The sequence below is a fragment of the Larimichthys crocea genome, chromosome XII (genome assembly GCF_000972845.2).
Source record: "Larimichthys crocea isolate SSNF chromosome XII, L_crocea_2.0, whole genome shotgun sequence".
NCBI lineage: Eukaryota > Metazoa > Chordata > Actinopteri > Sciaenidae > Larimichthys > Larimichthys crocea.
This window is the reverse complement of record NC_040022.1, coordinates 2748295-2766572: the sequence shown is the minus strand read 5'-3', so window position 1 is coordinate 2766572 and position 18278 is coordinate 2748295. Positions and strand designations below refer to the sequence as shown.

General features: G+C 37.0%; 3 protein-coding genes across 8 annotated transcripts in view; 1 reads left to right on the top strand and 2 right to left on the bottom strand.

The window, feature by feature from the left end:
- LOC104940175 (interferon-induced very large GTPase 1) overlaps nucleotides 1-7264 on the top strand; it is a 93004-nt gene extending 85740 nt beyond the window's left edge. For all 6 annotated transcript variants that reach the window (XM_027285827.1, XM_027285829.1, XM_027285826.1 and 3 more), the window contains 5 exons: nucleotides 296-336; nucleotides 688-793; nucleotides 989-1017; nucleotides 1127-5962; nucleotides 6005-7264. In XM_027285827.1, the coding sequence (XP_027141628.1) occupies nucleotides 296-336; nucleotides 688-793; nucleotides 989-1017; nucleotides 1127-5962; nucleotides 6005-6022 (5030 nt within the window). In that variant the 3' untranslated portion in view covers nucleotides 6023-7264. The remainder of the gene's footprint in view (nucleotides 1-295; nucleotides 337-687; nucleotides 794-988; nucleotides 1018-1126; nucleotides 5963-6004) is intronic.
- Nucleotides 6531-18278, bottom strand: part of LOC109142217 (galectin-2) — a 12922-nt gene continuing 1174 nt past the window's right edge. The window contains exons 2-5 of the mRNA XM_027285833.1: nucleotides 8623-8712; nucleotides 8422-8501; nucleotides 8002-8173; nucleotides 6531-7810 (exon numbers count right to left, since the gene is read on the bottom strand). Of these exons, the coding sequence (XP_027141634.1) occupies nucleotides 7664-7810; nucleotides 8002-8173; nucleotides 8422-8501; nucleotides 8623-8631 (408 nt within the window). The 5' untranslated portion in view covers nucleotides 8632-8712 and the 3' untranslated portion in view covers nucleotides 6531-7663. The remainder of the gene's footprint in view (nucleotides 7811-8001; nucleotides 8174-8421; nucleotides 8502-8622; nucleotides 8713-18278) is intronic.
- LOC113747022 (interferon-induced very large GTPase 1) lies at nucleotides 13599-14381 on the bottom strand. The gene is given in 4 exon segments (XM_074527728.1): nucleotides 13599-13890; nucleotides 13892-14145; nucleotides 14147-14332; nucleotides 14334-14381. Coding segments are annotated over 4 exon segments (600 nt in total). The 3' UTR covers nucleotides 13599-13778.

Below are 18278 nucleotides of genomic sequence, written 5' to 3'. Positions count from 1 at the left end.
GAATAATATAGCGCCTCCTATCCAAACATTCACAGTGCTATTACGTTCACCCATACACACACATTTGCATATTCTGACATTCTGCTGAGCTGTTACAGTTTCTGAGACCCAGATAGTTTTAGGGCACAAAACAGATACAACTGGAACTTCACTCCTAAGTAGATATTGTACAGGAGATGCATCTTATTAGAGTTTTAAATACACGTCAGTTTTGCTAATAAATCTTCACCTGGACAAGAACAAAATTCTTGCATGTTTGATCCTGAAATCATCTTGTTGTTACATTACTCTGCAGTAGATGAACCGGAGGACAGTGCAGCTGAAACAGAGGCAAAGGTGAGATTTATTTTTTTCTATTGTACATAATTACCTAGTACACATTATACATCTTACGTATGTCACAACTGTACATTGAACAAAAGATTGGCAACCGTTAACCGATGTAGCAACCGTTAATGCAATAACTGCCAATAACAATTTTTCCATTCTTAATGTAACAACAATTCTGAACTAATATCATAATAACTTTTATGCCTAATGCAATGAGTTATTACATTATTAACTGGGTATAAAAAAATCCTTAATATAATGACTGGAGCCAATAATTGTGCTCTGAATTGGTGTACCACTGTGTGTTGTGGGTCTATAGTTTTTAATCAATGTTAAATGAATCATTTGTTTTCTTAGTGTGATACATTAAATGAACCTGAACACTCAGAGAAGAATGATGACAACACGACAATGGAAGGAAAATCTGAAATCAAGCCTGAACAATCTACAACTAAAGAGAAAGGTAACATATTAAGGAAGAACTGAATTGTAGAATAACAATAATAATAATATTTAACTGTCAACAAGAACTTATTATGCTCATAACATTACACTTACAGTGGACATAATTAATGAAAAACATATATTGGTTCAATAGCACATTGCTCTGGCCCTTTTCATAATAAAGTTTTATATTATCCTACTTCACTTACTTTAGATATGGATGTGGGAGAAGACAAGGATACGGTAAGAAACTATTTTGATTTACAGGATCTTCAAGACTATTTACTTTATATCTCACTGTATGATGTTATAATGTTCTACATGCAGTACATTTTCATTTACTTATTTACAGCAGTCAGTGCAGATTTCTGAAGAGATCAACAAGAAGAAACAACATCAAAGAGAAACTGAAAAACTGTTTGGTAGACTTCACCTTCAAGACAAACGTCAACAGAAGTTCACACCAGCAGACTTTCTTAAAATTGGTCCACCTCTGAAACTGGAGGATGACACATGTGAGAAAGATCTAGCTCATACTTTTCTTCAGAGGTTGATGATGTTAGACTACAGAGCCAGATATATTCCTGTAAGACAAGACAGTCCTGAGGTGAGCCTGTCAAATCCTGTTCCAGTGTTTGACAATGTTGAGACAGATGACAGTGACTTAGACGCTCTATATAGCACCAGTGTAGAATCTGATCAGTCAAAACAGACTCACGTGCATCCAATGGACGTTCAAATGGCAGTATTTCACTGCTCAGACAGCTTTTTAAAGCAGAACATGATTACAAAGCTATCACAATGTCAGTACGCCTTACCTTTGCTTGTTCCTGGCCCAGTCACTATGGATGTTGAGTGTCCTCTGTGGACATTCAGACAAATAAAAAAAACATGGAAGATAACTCAAAATGAAGATGATTCAAACATTGTTACCATGAAGAGTATGCCCATCTGCAAAGCTGAGACACCCATGGTGTCATTTCTCCGCCTGGGTTCATTATCTCTGTCTAAATCTCAGCTGATGAACACTTTGATCAACGACCGTCACAACACCTTCTTCCACAGGAACTGCTCAGGTAGCACCAAGTCTCGTCATTTGATGGATGGAGTTGTAGAGATTGCCTGGTACTGCCCTTCTGGAAAACCCAATGATGCTTTCACTGACTGTGTTGCCTTCTGTAATCTTCATGGTGATGCTCTGTTGATTGAAAAACAACGTGACATCCTGACTGAAAAATCTTCAGTTAATGTTGTTCTTGTACCAACTCTGGAAGAAGGCCATGAAAGTATTACAGTTATCTCAAACCTTTTTGAGTCTAAGAAGCCTCTCATTATTCTCCTTGCTGATGATGACTGTGGTACAGCTCAGATTAAAGAACAAAAATACAAACTGGGCCTGAAAGACAAAAGCCAATCAGATGTTTCTGAAGAACTGAAAAGAATCATGAGAAACATTTTGTCTGGACCACATGACTCCTTCAAGCTTGAAACCATGGCTGATGTCTCTGGAATCAAAGTGGATGAAAATGACACAGCCTGCCAAACTGGAAAATCTGCTTCTATGAAAATAGTAGATTTGTTTCAGGGGATGGATGTTTCAAAGATCAAAGATACATTTCTTCCGTGTCAAGGCAAACTGTGGCATGAATGGAGCAGAATAAACAAAGAACTGTATCACCTCAAAGGTGACATTGAGATGGAGAAATGTGAAAAGCAACAGAAACTAAAGACAATACGACAAAATCAACAGGAAGCTTCCTCCAGTGAACTGATGAAATTGTTCATTGAAAGCCTCTTATCTTTAAAGTCAACAGACAAAGAGTATTTCGTGAAATGGATTCAGATCTTAATAGATGCCCTCTGCACAGGCGATCTCTCTTCAATTCTCCAAAAATATGATAAAACGTGGTCTGAGGTCTTGACTTTGAAGAAGAAGCATGACAAATCTGACCAGTTAGAAAGCAAGCAAACTGAGCTTGATCAAATATCAGCAAAACTACAGTCAGCAACGTTTGGTTTGGAGCACATCTTTAGAGAAATGGGACAAATCTATGAAGCCCACAAATCTCTGCAGGAACAAACAAACACGGCACAGACTGACTGGGTTAGATATCCAGAGCTGGCTGCAGAGCTGATGATCTCAGGACATCCGATGGAGCTGATGGATGGTGATGCAGGTCATGTGCCTTTAACATGGATCTCTAGTCTCTTAGATGAAGTCATGAAGAAACTGGGTGACAAGAAAGTTTTTGTTTTGTCAGTTTTAGGCGTACAAAGCAGTGGAAAATCAACTATGCTGAATGCCATGTTTGGGTTACAGTTTGCAGTGAGTGCTGGCAGGTGCACCAAGGGTGCCTTCATGCAACTGATCAGAGTGTCAGAGGAGATCAAGACAAACTTTCAGTTTGACTATGTTCTAGTGGTGGACACTGAAGGACTGCGTGCTCTTGAGTTGGCAGGTAACACCAATCTTCACCATGACAATGAACTGGCAACATTTGTTGTTGGTCTGGGAAACATGACTTTGATCAACATTTTTGGAGAGAATCCAGCTGACATGCAAGATGTTCTGCAGATTGTTGTTCAGGCTTTCATGAGGATGAAGAAAGTCAAACTTTCTCCAAGTTGTGTGTTTGTTCACCAGAATGTTACAGATGTTGCAGCTGCAGAGAAAAACATGGATGGAAAGAGACGCCTGCAAGACAAACTGGACGAGATGGCCCGATTAGCTGCAAAAGAAGAGGTTTGTGATGCTGAGTGCTTCAGTGATGTCATTGCATTTGATGTGCAAAAAGATGTGAAATACTTTGCCCAACTATGGGAGGGAAGTCCACCTATGGCTCCACCAAATCCAGGTTATACTGAGAGCATCCACGAGCTGAAGAACTTCATCCTCTCTAAAGCTTCACAGTCAGCTGGGATTACTCTCTCACAGTTCAAAAGCAAAATTCATGATCTGTGGAATGCCCTGTTGAATGAAAACTTTGTTTTCAGTTTCAAAAACACACTTGAAGTTGCAGTGTACAGAAAACTTGAGGTCCAGTATGGGAACTGGACCTGGGCCCTGAGGAGCAACATGTTGACCATTGAAAACCAGCTTCATACCGAAATTGAAAATGGACTTGACAAGGTTGAGCCCAATTATCTTTATGAAGAAATGAGCAAAACATATGAAGAAATTAAAAATGATATGACAATTTACTTTGATGACAAAAGAGATAAAGAAATGTTGGTCCAGTGGAAAGGCCGATTTGAAAACAAAATCAAAGAGTTTCATGAGGAACAAGTGAGAGGAGTTAAAAGAAAACTGGATGAAGTTATCCAGCAGAGGAGTGCTTGTAAAAAGTTTGATGACAAGAAGACAGAGTTTGAGAACAAGCTGCTGCAAAAGAGTAAAGAGCTCGCTCATCAGTTAAAAGACAAGGCAAAAGATGAAGAGGAACTGGAAAAACAATTCAACTCTGTCTGGACAGTCTGTGTTAGAGAAATAACTGCAATTATAAAGCCTATTGAGGATATCAACTTGGAAGAAGATCAGTCAACTATCCTTCAAGATCTTGGTTTTGAATGGTCTCTTATAGCTGAATCCAAAGCCAGGGACAGCTACAAAAATATATCAGAGCTTGGTGATTATTCTGTTTATGTAACCCTCACAAAGCACAAAGAGCACGGTGACACAAACCAACAACCCCAAGATGATAACAGGGAAAATGAGAACACAACAATAAAAAAGGTTTGGGGTTATGTTAAAACCTTTTGGGGATATGGGCCAAAACAAGAAAATAAAAAACATACATCAAGTAATTTGTTATGTCATGAAGAACAACAACTTATCAGCTCCCTCATTAACAAAGTCGAACAACAGACCATAGCCATGATCAAAAACAAACCTGTAGCTACAAGAGGCTATAATTCAACTTACTTGCGAGAAGTGGCCAAAAATGTAAAAGAAAAAGTGACAGAATTTGAATTACAATTGAAATATGCACTGAAGAAGGAGTTCACAGTTGATCTCTTACTGTATGTTTTTGACAAAGTAGGGAGTTGGCTTTCAGAGTCCCACAAGAAATTCAAAATGAGCAACGATGCTCACACTTATTTAGAGAACAAGAAAATGCAATATTACAACATTTTCAGAAGCTTCTGCAAAGGAAACTCATCTGCTGTTGTGCTTGGAGAACTGATCTGTGAGAAACTGAAGAGTTCCACTGTTGAGGCTGTCTGTAACAAGACTGCCATTGATCTTGCTGGAGAGATGAGGTGCAGATGTCCAGCATTCAGTGGTAACCGGCTGAACTTGGAGAAACATGTCTTGAAGTCACTGGCAGAGAAAGAGGACCTTGATGGTTTTATCACCTACATCCAACGCCCAAGACAGCAAGTAGAGACTTTTATCAAAGAGGAAGTAAAGAAATACATCTTCACACAGAACAAAAATAAAGCACAGAAAATACTCAAGAAAAATGTTGAAGACATCAAACGACTTGTGAGTCAAGCTTTATTTACTGCAACAGAGGAAGTCAGAACTCAGAGAGGAAACATAGAAATGTGGGTGAAGAAATTTTCCAGTTCACTAAAAGATGTGCTGACATTTGACACCATTTGTTGTCAAAATTTCAATGACATAGACAAATTTGACTTTCTTAAAGAAGAGATAGAGAAAGGCCTTGAATGCGTCATGCATGAGATCAGCAGCCTCTCATTGGATAAGATGAATGAATTCAGGCTGCAGCCGGATCAAATCCTCATCGATCAGCTGTGTAACTGCTGCTGGGAAACCTGTCCATTCTGTGCAGCTGTTTGTACCAACACTGTCAAAGATCACCTTCCTGACAAACACAATGTGCCTTTTCATCGCCCTCATGGGATTAAAGGATGGCACTTTAGAAACACAGATGAACTGGTCATCGATTTCTGCACGACATCAGTTGCAAGTGATAAACGTTTCTACCCCCGTCATGATTCAGATAAGACATATCCTTATAAAGAGTATCAAAAAGCTGGAAAGGAGTATGCTTCATGGGAGATTACTCCTGATGGGTCTCAGCTGACATACTGGAAATGGTTTGTATGTAAATTTCAAACGCAGATTGAAGAGCACCATAAATTAAAATTCCATCATAGTGGAGAAATCCCTTGTGAGTGGAAAAACTACAGTAAACGAGAAGCGATTAAAAGTCTGGATGAAATGATCAAATCACAGTGATCCAGAATTAAAAGTCTGGATGAAATGATCAAATCACAGTGATCCAGAAACAACTGAACTTTATCACAGTAACAGAATTCCAAACTGTCTGTAAATGTTCAAAAGAAAAAGGAGATTTTGATTTGATTGACATTAATTGTGCAATAAGAACTGAGGATGAAGCCAAAATGTCTGGAAGCCCATGTTTATTATTGGATCAATATGTAGGCCTGTTTTAATTCTATCATTGTGTTGTAGTACAACATTGAGTAGTAAGGATTTTTCAAAATGGCCTGTGTGTAATCACAAGTTCTGTGTTTTGTAGCCATTAAATGATAAAACATGAATCTTAAGTATCAAATCATTTAGGTTATTTAGGTTTTTGTTTGCTTATTTTATTTTACAAGATGAAGATTAATGGAATTCATATGTGAATATTTGGATGGATGTTTAAATAAGTTTTCAGATATTATGGGCACATTTTGATTTTGAGGTATTATTTCACATTTTACCATTTTACATTTATATGAAAATCTCAACAGATAGACATTAGTTATGTAGAGTATATGGTTTCTTCCATAGATGGGCATTTTCTTAAGTTTTAGGTTTCAAAGTGAAAGAATGGTGTAGGATGGTGATCTTAGATATGTTGTCAGAAGTGTATATAATTCAACTCATTTGGTATATGGAAGCCATTATTTTTATTTTTACTTTTTTTCTTTGATATAGTTGTCATTAAAAGGCCTTATAACAGGCAACACATGTTTTGCAATTTTAAAAATGTATATCAATATGTCTGTATCTTAAGTTTTTCAGTGAATTTATGTAACATAATTCATAGACTGGGTGAATCATGTTCTGAGATTGCATTATTGAAATGTTTATTATAAAAATGTATGAAACTTTTACTTCTATAAGATTTTTTGAGTTCCACAAAAAGAAAAAGTTGTGAGAAGTGGACATGTGTTTTTGTTTTTGTTGTATCTGTTGTCTAAATCATCTGAAAATCATCTTTAACAAACATTTTCATCTTCATATTTTATTTGTATGTTTCATCAGAGTTGTATATTCAACAGTTTTACACTATCTATAGTTTTGAATGTTTTTATTTTGCCCATATTAGAATTGGTTGTATTGTTGTTATTTAGACTCCTGACATATCAATCAATATCTAGAAATATAAGTGTGAAGAAAAATATTGATATTTTCTTTTACTTTTTTCTTTTGTTTTGTTGTTCTTGTTTAGAATCTTTCTGTAGAAGTCTGTTGAGTAATAATGAGTTATCATAAAAATAAATTCTTCATAATTACTGAAAGACCAGGTTTCTCTGTCTCAATTTAAACCTTTAAGACCTGACATAGATCACAGAGCTTTTATGACAGATAGTTGTAATTTGAACAAATCTAATATTCCTTCCATCCATTTTCTGTAACCGCTTATTCTCATTTGGGTCACGGGGGCCTGGAGCCAGCAGGATTAGGCTACAACCCTTCAAAGACAACAAAACAAGATCATTTGGATTCAAACATTTTATATTCTTGTGCACAACAGGACATTTTTTAAATAAAGATACATTCCCAATGTGCTGAAGATCTACATCTCTTAAAGATGAACATTTCTCACAATAACTGACCATTTCTCAAAGTCTTGTCTTTAACCAAAGTGACAAACACAGCATGTGTGTGTGACAGAAGTTGTGTCTCTTAGCAGATTTTGAAGGAAGTCAGTTTGAAGTCTCCTGTGATTCTGATGTAGCTGAAGACGTCCATGCCCTCACGGTTGGGAAACTGGACTTCTTGTCCATCAGGAAGCTCCACTTCAAACATGTCTCCAGTCAGCTTGAACACAAGCTGAATACAAAAGATAGACACAGTAAAACATTTTTATTTTTTAGTAGAAAATCTCAAAGCTTCTCCAAACAAAACCCAAACTCTGTGTATGGCTAAAAAGCTCTTTATATTTTGGGTGAACTGACACTTGATGCCTTTCAAAAAGAATTCTAGCTGAACCATCCTCACTTCCTCCAGTCAGATTCGCTCACCTTGACATCTGTGCCTCTCTGTAAAGGGTTATGTGATTCCCGTTTCTCATCGCCCCAACAACCAGCGATCTTTGAGTTACAAACAAGAACGGTTCCGTCAGTGTCATCGTGGAAACGAGGGTTAAAGTGCATTGCCACATTGTCTGGATCACAGCCGAGGTCGATCTGGAATCTGAGTGGACCAGAGATTCTCAGTCAGTGTACAGTAGTCTTAATATTTAGATGGTGGCACAGCTTAGAACAACACACAGTTCAATGTAAGGCATATAATCACCATTATACTGCATATAAAAGTGTTTTTTCTCCAAATGTTTTAATGTTTCACTGCAGCAGCTAACAGAATGCATCCACATAGATATCAATATATTATTTTATTAGGAGGCTAATATAAAATAAATGTGATATGTTTGGATAGCTTACCTCTCAGCATCATGCAGAACCAACCCTTTTACTTTCAGCTGATCTCCAGCTCTCAGAAACACATTCTTCAATTCAAGTTGCTGAGAAACAGAGCGGTGCAGACAGTTTCATTAGAAATGAAGGTTACTGTGTATCATAATATAATGTGGCAGACTTGGGAACACTTATAGGGTACAAATATAACTAAGCAGTTGAACTTACCATGCTCATTTTGGCTACTGGTGTTGGTGAACAGTCCTGGAGCTAATGGAAGATGTAGGAAGAGGGTGACACAGAGAGCCGACTTCTGTCCTGGAAGACAAAAAGTAAGTAGCATGACTGTGAAGTTTAACTTAATTTATGATGTAGCACACAAGTGATTCAGTCAAAGGACTTTTAATAGTCACAGTGTGGACTATTCATCATCATGTTAATCAAGTAGTCTATTCAATGCAGAGGCACTGCTCTGTTTAATCACTGCTGCTGAAGTCATTTTGCAAATAAGATGAACTAGATCATAGAACAAGTTTTGAGTAAGAGCAATAGTATCTGTGTAAATCATCTGAAAATCATCTTTAACATTTTCATGTATATTATATATATAATTTATTTATATAGCATATTTTATTTGTTTCTTTCATCAGAGTTGTATATTCAACAGTTTTACACTTTATCTATAGTTTTGAATGTTTTTATTTTGCCCATATTAGAATTGGTTGTAGTGTTGTTAATTAGACTCCTGACATATCAATCAATATCTACAAATATAAGTGTGAAAATCCAGAAATTTAAGATAATTCCCACTAAAGGAAGCAAATTTTAAAAGCTGTTTTCGGTTGTTGTTGTTTTTTCATGCCTGTTATATATCACTAGTTTTACTATTAATTTTTAATAATTTTAATAGTAGTGAAAACTCCTGATTTTTAATACGCTGCGTGGATTTATATATCACAGACAGCATAAAAAAGGTTTATATAAGATGATAACACAGTTAATAAATATCCGTTGTACTCCTACTGAAGAATGTGGAGTTAAATAAATGTGATCAGTGAAAAATATATTAGTTTTTCACAACAACAACTTCCGCTACATTGCCGGAAGTGACCAAAGAAAGTAAACAAAGAAATTTAAGATAATTCCCACTAAAGGAAGCGACTTTTTAAAAGCTGTTTTCGTTTTTTATGCCTAGTATATATCTTTAATTTTACTAATCATTTTTAATCATTTTCTTATTTATTTATTAATTTTACCCACTCTTCAGCGACCTGCACTGGCTGCCTGTAGCTGCCAGAATTAAACACAAAGCTCTGCCCCTGCCTATCTTAGCGCCTTACTAAAGGCTCACGTCCCGACCAGGGCGTTACGCTCCGCCCATACAAACCGTCTAGTTGTACCCTCGCCTCTCGCAAAGCGAGGTCACTCTAAACTCTTCTCTGTGGTCGTCCCCAAATGGTGTAATGACCTACCAACGGCTACTAGAACAGCAACATCCCTTTCGACCTTTAAAAAACTTCTAAAAACCTTTCTGTTTCGAGAATGCTTCCCTGCCTAACAAAACTAACAACTACTCTGTGCTCCTTTACACCTTTCTCAGCTTATGTCCTCCTCTGTAAGTCGCTTTGGATAAAAGCGTCTGCTATGCAGCAATAAAAAATCAGGAGTCTTCACTGCCCTCTGGCGGCCACAGTGAAGAACAGCACACATTAAATTCGTCAGTTAGCATCAATGTAGACTTGATAGCACGCTGTCACTTCCGGTGGGTACTTTCAAAAATAATAGTGACAAAATAGTTAAAATTAAAAATAATTAAAAATGATTCAAATGAATAGTAAAATTAGTGATATATACCAGGCAGAAAAACAAACCGAAACAGCTTTTAAAGTCGCTTCCTTCAGTGGGAATTATCTTAATTTCTCTGTTTACTTTCTTTGCTCACTTCCGGCAGTGTAGCAGAAGTTGTTGTTGTGAAAAACTATCTTCTCTTTTTCACTGATACATTATTTAACTCCCACATTCTTCAGTAGGATACAACGGATATTTATTAACTGTGTTATCATCTAATATAAACCTTTTTTATGCTGTATATAAATCACGCCGCGTATTAAAAATCAGGAGTTTTCACTACTATTAAAATATTAAAAATTAATAGTAAAACTGTGATATATAACAGGCATGAAAAAAAACAACAACCGAAAACAGCTTTTAAAATTTGCTTCCTTTAGTGGGAATTATCTTAATTTCTGATTTTCACACTTAATTTTAGATATTGATTGATATGTGGCGTCTAATTAACAACACTACAACCATTCTAATATGGGCAAATAAAACATTCAAAACTATAGATAAAGTGTAAAAACTGTTGAATACAAACTCTGATGAAGAACAAATAAATATGCTATATAAATAAAATATTATATTACTGTTAATATACATGAAAATGTTTAAGATGATTTTCAGATAATTTAGACAACAGATACTACTGCTCTTACTCAAAACTTGTTCTATGATCAAAGAGCCAGTTATCTTCTTTGCAAAAAATGACTTCAGCAGCAGTGATTAAACAGAGCAGTGCCTCTGCATTGAATAGACTACTTGATTAACATGATGATGAATAGTCCACACTGTGCTATTAAAAGTCCTTTGATTGAATCACTTGTGTGCTACATTATAAATTAAGTTAAACTTCACAGTCATGCTACTTACTTTTTGTCTTCCAGGACAGAAGTCGGCTCTCTGTGTCACCCTCTTCCTACATCTTCCATTAGCTCCAGGACTGTTCACCCACACCCGTAGCCAAAATGAGCATGGTAAGTTCAACTGCTTAGTTATATATGTACCCTATAAGTGTTCCCAGTCTGCCACATTATATTATGATACACAGTAACCTTCATTTCTAATGAAAACTGTCTGCACCGCTCGTTTCTCAGCAACTTGAATTGAGAATGGTTTCTGAGAGCTGGAGATCAGCTGAAAGTAAAGGGTTGGTTCTGCATGTGCTGAGAGGTAGCTATCCAAACATATCACATTTATTTTTATTAGCCTCTTATAAAATAATTATTGATATCTATGTGGATGCATTCTGTTAGCTGCAGTGAAAATTAACACTTTGGAGAAAAAACACTTTATATTGCAGTATAATGGTGATTATATGCCTTATATTAACTGTGTGTTGTTCTTAGCTGTGCAACATCTAAATATTAAGACTACTGTACACTGACTGGAGAATCTCTGATCCACTCAGATTCCAATCGACCCGGCTCTGATCCAGACACGTGGCAATGCACTTTAACCCTCGTTTCCACGAGACACTGATGGACCGTCTTGTTTTGTACTCAAAGATCGCTGGGTTGTTGGGGCGATGAGAAACGGGAATCACATAACCCTTTACAGAGAGGCACAGATGTCAAGGTGAGCGAATCTGACTGGAGGAAGTGAAGATGGTCTCAGCTAGAATTCTTTTTGAAAGGCATTCAAGTGTCAGTTCACCATAAATACAAAAGATATTTGCCTACACAGAGTTTGGGTTTTGTTGGAGAAGCTTTGAGATTTTCTACTAAAAAATAAAAATGTTTTACTGTGTCTATCTTTGTATTTAGCTGTGTCAAGCTGACTGGAGACTGTTGAAGTGGGCTTCCTGATGGACAAGAAGTCCAGTTTCCCAACCGTGAGGGCATGGACGTCTTCAGCTACATCAAAATCACAGGGACTTCAAACTGACTTCCTTCAAAATCTGCTAAGAGACCCAACTTCTGTCACACACGCACGCTGTGTTTGTCACTTTGGTTAAAGACAAGACTTTGGAAATGGTCAGTATTATGTGAGAAATGTTCATCTTTGGAACATTTATCTTTATTTAAAAAATGTCTGTTGTGCCCAGAATATAAAATGTTTGAATTTCAAATGATCTTGTTTTGTTGTCTTTGAAGGGTTGTGCCTATCCTGTGGCTGGCTCCAGGCCCCCCGTGACCCAAATGAGAATAGCGCTTACAGAAAAATGATGGATGGAATATTAGATTTGTTCAAATAAGAACTATCTGTCATAAAACGCTCTGTGGTCTATGTCGGGTCTTAAAGGTTTCAATTAGACAGAGAACCTTGTCTTTCAGTAATAGAAATTATTTGTATGGAAACTCATATTACTCACCAGCTTCTACAGTACGATTCTAACACAGGAAACAAAACAAAAGAAAAAAGTTAAAAGAAAATATCCATATTTTTCTTCACACTTATATTTCTATATTATTGATTGATTGTCAGGAGTCTAATTAACAACAATACAACCAATTCTAATATGGGCAAAATAAAAACATTCAAAACTATAGATAAAGTATATAAACTGTTGAAATACAACTCTGAGAACATACAAATAAATATGAAGATGAAAATGTTTGTTAAAGATGATTTTCAGATGATTTTAGAAACAGCTAAACTAAAACAAAAACACATTGTACACTGGTCAACTTCTCACAACTTTTTCTTTTGTGGAACTCAAAAAATCTTATAGAAGTAAAGTTCAACATTTTTATAATAACAGTTCATTAATGCAATCTCAGAACATAGACCTTATGATTCACTCTGTCTATGAAAATATGTTACATAAATTCACTGAAAAACTTTAAAAAAGGAAAACAAACAGATACAGATATATTGATATACATTTTTAAAAATTGCAAAACATGTGTTGCCTTATAAGGCCTTTTATGACAACTATATTAAAGAAAAAAAGTAAAACATAAAAATGATGGCTTTCATATACCAAATGAGTGAATTTATACACTTCTGAAAACATATCTAAGATCACCCATCCTACACCATTCTTTCTTTTTGAAACCTAAAAACTTAAGATAATGCCCATCTTTGGAGAGAAAAAAAAACTCTGCATAACTAATGTCTTCTGTTGAGATTTTCATATAAAGTTAAATGGTAAAATGTGAACTAATACCTCAAAATCAAAATGTCGCCCTAATATCTGAAAAACGTATTTAAACATCCTTGAAATATTCACATATGAATTCCATGCATCTATATCTTGTAAATAAAATAAGCAAACAAAAACCTAAATAACCTAAATGATTGATACTTACTTGTTTTATCATTTAATGGCTACAAAACACATAATTTGTGGTTACACACACAGGCCATTTTGAAAATCCTTTACTCATGTTTGATACAACTCTATGATAGAATAAACAGGCCTACATATTGATCCAATTATAAACATGTGCTTCCAGACATTTTGGCTTCATCCTCAGTTCTTATTGCACAATAATGTCAATCAAATCAAAATCTCCTTTTTCTTTTGAACATTTACAGACAGTTTGGAATTTGTTCCTTTGAGATAACTTCAGTTGTTTCTGGATCACTGTGATTTGATCATTTCATTTCATCCAGCACTTTATCGCTTCTCGTTTTTTACTGTAGTTTTTCCACTCACAAGGGATTTCTCCACTATGATGGAATTTTAATTTATGGTGCTTTTCAATTGCGTTTGAATTTACATACAAACCATTTCCAGTATGTCAGCTGAGACCCATCAGGAGTAATCTCCCATGAAGCATACTCCTTTCCAGCTTTTTGATACTCTTTAAAGGATAGTTTTATCTGAATCATGACGGGGTAGAAACATTTATCACTTGCAACTGATGTCGTGCAGAAATCGATGACCAGTTCATCTGTGTTTCTAAGGTCATCCTTTAATCCCATGAGGGCGATGAAAAGCACATTGTGTTTGTCAGGAAGGTGATTTTGACAGTGTTGGTAAAACAGCTGCACAGAATTGACAGGTTTCCCCGCAGCAGTTACACAGCTGATCTGAGGATTTGCTCGGCTTGCAGCTGACTTCATTCCATCTTATCAATGAGAGGCTGCTGGCATCTCATGCATGACGCATCAAGGCCTTTCTCTATCCATCTTTAAGAACGTCAAATTTGTCTTATGTCATTGAAATTTTGACAACCAAATGTGTCAAATGTTAGCCACATCTTTTAGTTGAACTGGAAACTTTCTTCCCCCACATCTTCTATGTTCCTCTCTGAGTTCTGACTTTCCCTCTGTTTGCCAGTAAATTAAAGCTGACTCACACGTCGTTTGATGTCTTCAACATTTTTCTTGAGTATTTCTGTGCTTTATTTTTGTTTGTGGAAGATTGCATTTCTTACTTCCTCTTTGATAAACGTCTCTACTCGCCTTCTTTGGGTGTCGGATGTATGGTGATTAAAACATCACGGTCTCTTTCTCTGCCAGTGACTTCACAGAAATGTTTCTCCAAGTTCAGCCGGTTACCCACTGGAATGCTGGTGGACATTTGCACCTCATCTCTCCAGCAAGATCAATTGCAGTCTTGTTACAGACAGCTCAACAGTGAACTCTTCAGTTTTCCACAGCTCAGTTCTCCAAGCACAACAGCAGATGAGTTTCCTTTGCGACGTCTGAAGATGTGGAATATGCATTTTCTTGTTTCTCTAATAAGTTGAGCATCGTTGCTCATTTTGAATTTCTGTTGGGACTCTGAAAAGCCAACTCCTACTCTGTCAAAAAACATCCAGTAAGAGATCAACCTTGAACTCCTTCTCAGGGCCATATTTCAATTGTAATTCAAATTCGTGTCACTTTTTTCTTTTAATTTTTGGCCACTTCTCGCAGTAAGTGGGAAATTATAGCCTCTTGTAGCTTACCGGTTTGTTTTTGATCATGGTATGTCTGTTGTTCGGACTTTGTAATGAGGGAGCTGATAAGTTGTTCTTCCTGACAAACAAATTACTTGATGTATGTTTTTTTTCTTGTTTACCATATCCCAAAAAGGTTTTAAATAAACCCCAACCTTTTGTATTGTTGTTTTTCTTCATTTTCCCTGTATCATCTTGGGGTTGTTGGTTTTGTGTCACCGTGCCTCTTGTTGCTTGTGAGGTTACATAAACAGAATAATCACCAAGCTCTGATAATATTTTTGTGCTGTCCTGGCTTTGGATTCGCTATAAGAGACCATTCAAAAAACTAGAGATCTTGAAGATAGTTGACTGAATCTTCTTCCAGTTGATATCCTCATAGCTTTATAATTGCAGTTATTTCTCTCACACAGGACTGTTCCAACCGAGTTGAATTGTTTTTCCAGTCTCTTCATCTTTTGCCTTGTCTTTTCTAACTGATGAGCGAGCTCTTTACCTTTTGCAGCAGCTTGTTCTCAAAACTCTGTCTCTTGTCACAAATTTTACAAGCACTCCTCTGCTGGATAACTTCATCAAGTTTTCTTTTAATCCTCTCACTTGTTCCTCATGTGAAACTCTTTGATTTTGTTTTCAAATCGCCTTTCCACTGAACCAACCTTTTCTTTATCTTTTTGTATCAAAAAGTAAGTTGCCAATATTTTTTAGTTCATTATATGTTTGCTCATTTCTTCATAAAGATAAACTGAGTACAACCTTGTTCAAGTTCTTCCATTTCAATTTTGGAATTGAGCTGGTTTTCAATGGTCAACAACATCTTGCTCCTCATGGCCAGTCAGTTCCCATTACTGGACCTCACGAGTTTTCTGTACACTTGCAAACTTCAAGTGTGTTTTGCAACTTGAAAACAAAGTTTCATCATCAGGGCAATTCCACAGATCATGATTTTGCTTTTGAACTGTGAGAGGAGTAATCCCAGCTGACTGTGAAGCTTTAGAGAGTATGAAGTTCTTCAGTCGTGGATGCTCCTCAGTATAACCTGGATTTGGGCGCGAGCCATAGGTTGGACCTCCCTCCCATAGTTGGGCAACGTTATTTCACATCTTTTTTGCACCTTCAAATGCAATAATGACACTCACTGAAGCACTCAGCATCACAAAAACCCTTTTTGCAGCTATTCGTGGCCATCTCGTTAAGTTTGTCTTGCAGCGTCTCTTTCCATCCATGTTTTTCTCTGCAGCTGTGCAACATCTGTAACATCTGGTGACAAACACACAACTTGGGAAAAGTTTACTTTCTTCATCCTCCTGAAAAGCCTTGAACAACATCTGCAGGAAACATCTTGCATTTCAGCGGATTCTCTCAAATGTTGATCAATGTATGTTCCCAGGACCAAACAACCAAATGTTGCCAGTTTCATTGTCATGGCTGAAGTTGGTGTTACCTGCCAATTCAAGAGCACGCAGTCCTTTTTTTTTTTTTGTCGTCCACCACTAGAAAATAGTCCAAACGAAAGAGTTTGTCTTGATTCCTCTGAAAACTCTGATCAGTGCATGAAGGCACCCTGGTGCACCTGCCAGCACTTCACTGCCAAATGTAACCCAAATGCATTCCGCATAGTTGTGATTTTCCACTGCTTTGTACGACTAAAAACTGACAAAACAAAAACTTTCTTTTGCAACCAGTTTCTTCATGACTTCATTAAGAGACTGAGATCCATGTTAACGGCAGCCTCAATCACCCATCCATCAGCTCCATTGGATGTTCCTGTGAGATATAGCTCTGCAGCCAGCTCTGGATCTCTCTACCCGTCAGTCTGTGCCGTGTTTGTTTGTTCCTGCAGAGATTTGTGGTTCATAGATTTGTCCCATTTCTCTAAGATGTGCTCCAAACAAACGTTGCTGACTGAGTTTTGCTGATGTTTGATCAAGCTCAGTTTGCTGCTTTCTAATGGTAGATTTGTCTGCTTCTTCTTCAAAGTCAAGACCTCAGACCACTTTTATCATATTTTTGGAGAATTGAAGAGAGATCGCCTGTGCAGAGGGTCAATCTATAAGATCTGAATCCATTTCACGAAATACTCTTTGTCTGTTCGACTAAAGCTAAGAGCGCTTCAATGAACAAATTTCATTCAGTTTCATGAAGGAAGCTTTCTGTTGCTTTCGTCGTATTGTCTTCGTTCTGTTGCTTTTCACATTTCTCAATCTCATGTGTCCTTTGAGGTGGTGTACAGCAGTTCTTTGTTTAATTCTGCCCATTCATTGCCACAGTTTGCCTGACACGGAAGAAAATGTATCTTTGATCTTTGAAACACCATCCACTGCAACAAATCTACTATTTTCATAGCAGCAGATTTTCCCGTTTGCGGCCCTGCGTCATTTTCATCCACTTTAATTCCAGGGGACATCAGCCATGGTTCACGCTTGAAGGATGCATGTGGCCAGACACAATTTTTCTCATGATTTTTTCCGTTCTCAAAAATCTGATTGGCTTTGTCTTTCAGGCCCCGTTTGTATTTTCCCTTTTTCATCTGAAACTTACCACAGTCATCATCAGCCAATGAGAATAATGAGAGGCTTCAGACGATTCGTAAAGGTTTGAATAATTTCGCCTTTTTCGCCGAGTTCGAGTTGGTTACAAGAAACAACATTAACTGAAGCTTTTTCAGTCAGGATTCACGTTGTTTTTCAATCATTCGAGATCACCATGAAGATTACAGAAGGCAAACACAGTCCGTGAAAGCAATCATTGGGTTTTCCAGAAGGGCAGTACCATGCAATCTCTACAACTCCATCCATCCAATGACGAGACTTGTGTACCGGTCAGTTTCTGTGCGAAGAAGTGTTGTGACGGTCGTTGATCTCCAAGTTTTCATCAGCTGAGATTTAGACAGAGATAAATGACCCAGGCGGAGAAAAGAAATGACACCCTGGGTGTCTCGCTTGCAGATGGGGCATACTTCTTCATGGCACAATGTTTGCATCGTCTTTCAGTTTTTTTTGGTATCTTTCCCTGTTTTTTTTATTTGTCTGAATGTCCCAAGAGGACACCTCAAACATCCATAGTGACTGGGTCAGGAACAAGCAAAGGTACGGCGTTATGACATTGTTTTTGATAGCTTTGTCATCATGTTCGCTTTTAAAAAGCTGTCTGAGCAGTGACAATATGCCATTTGAACGTCCATTGGATGCACATTATTTGTTTTGACTGATCAGA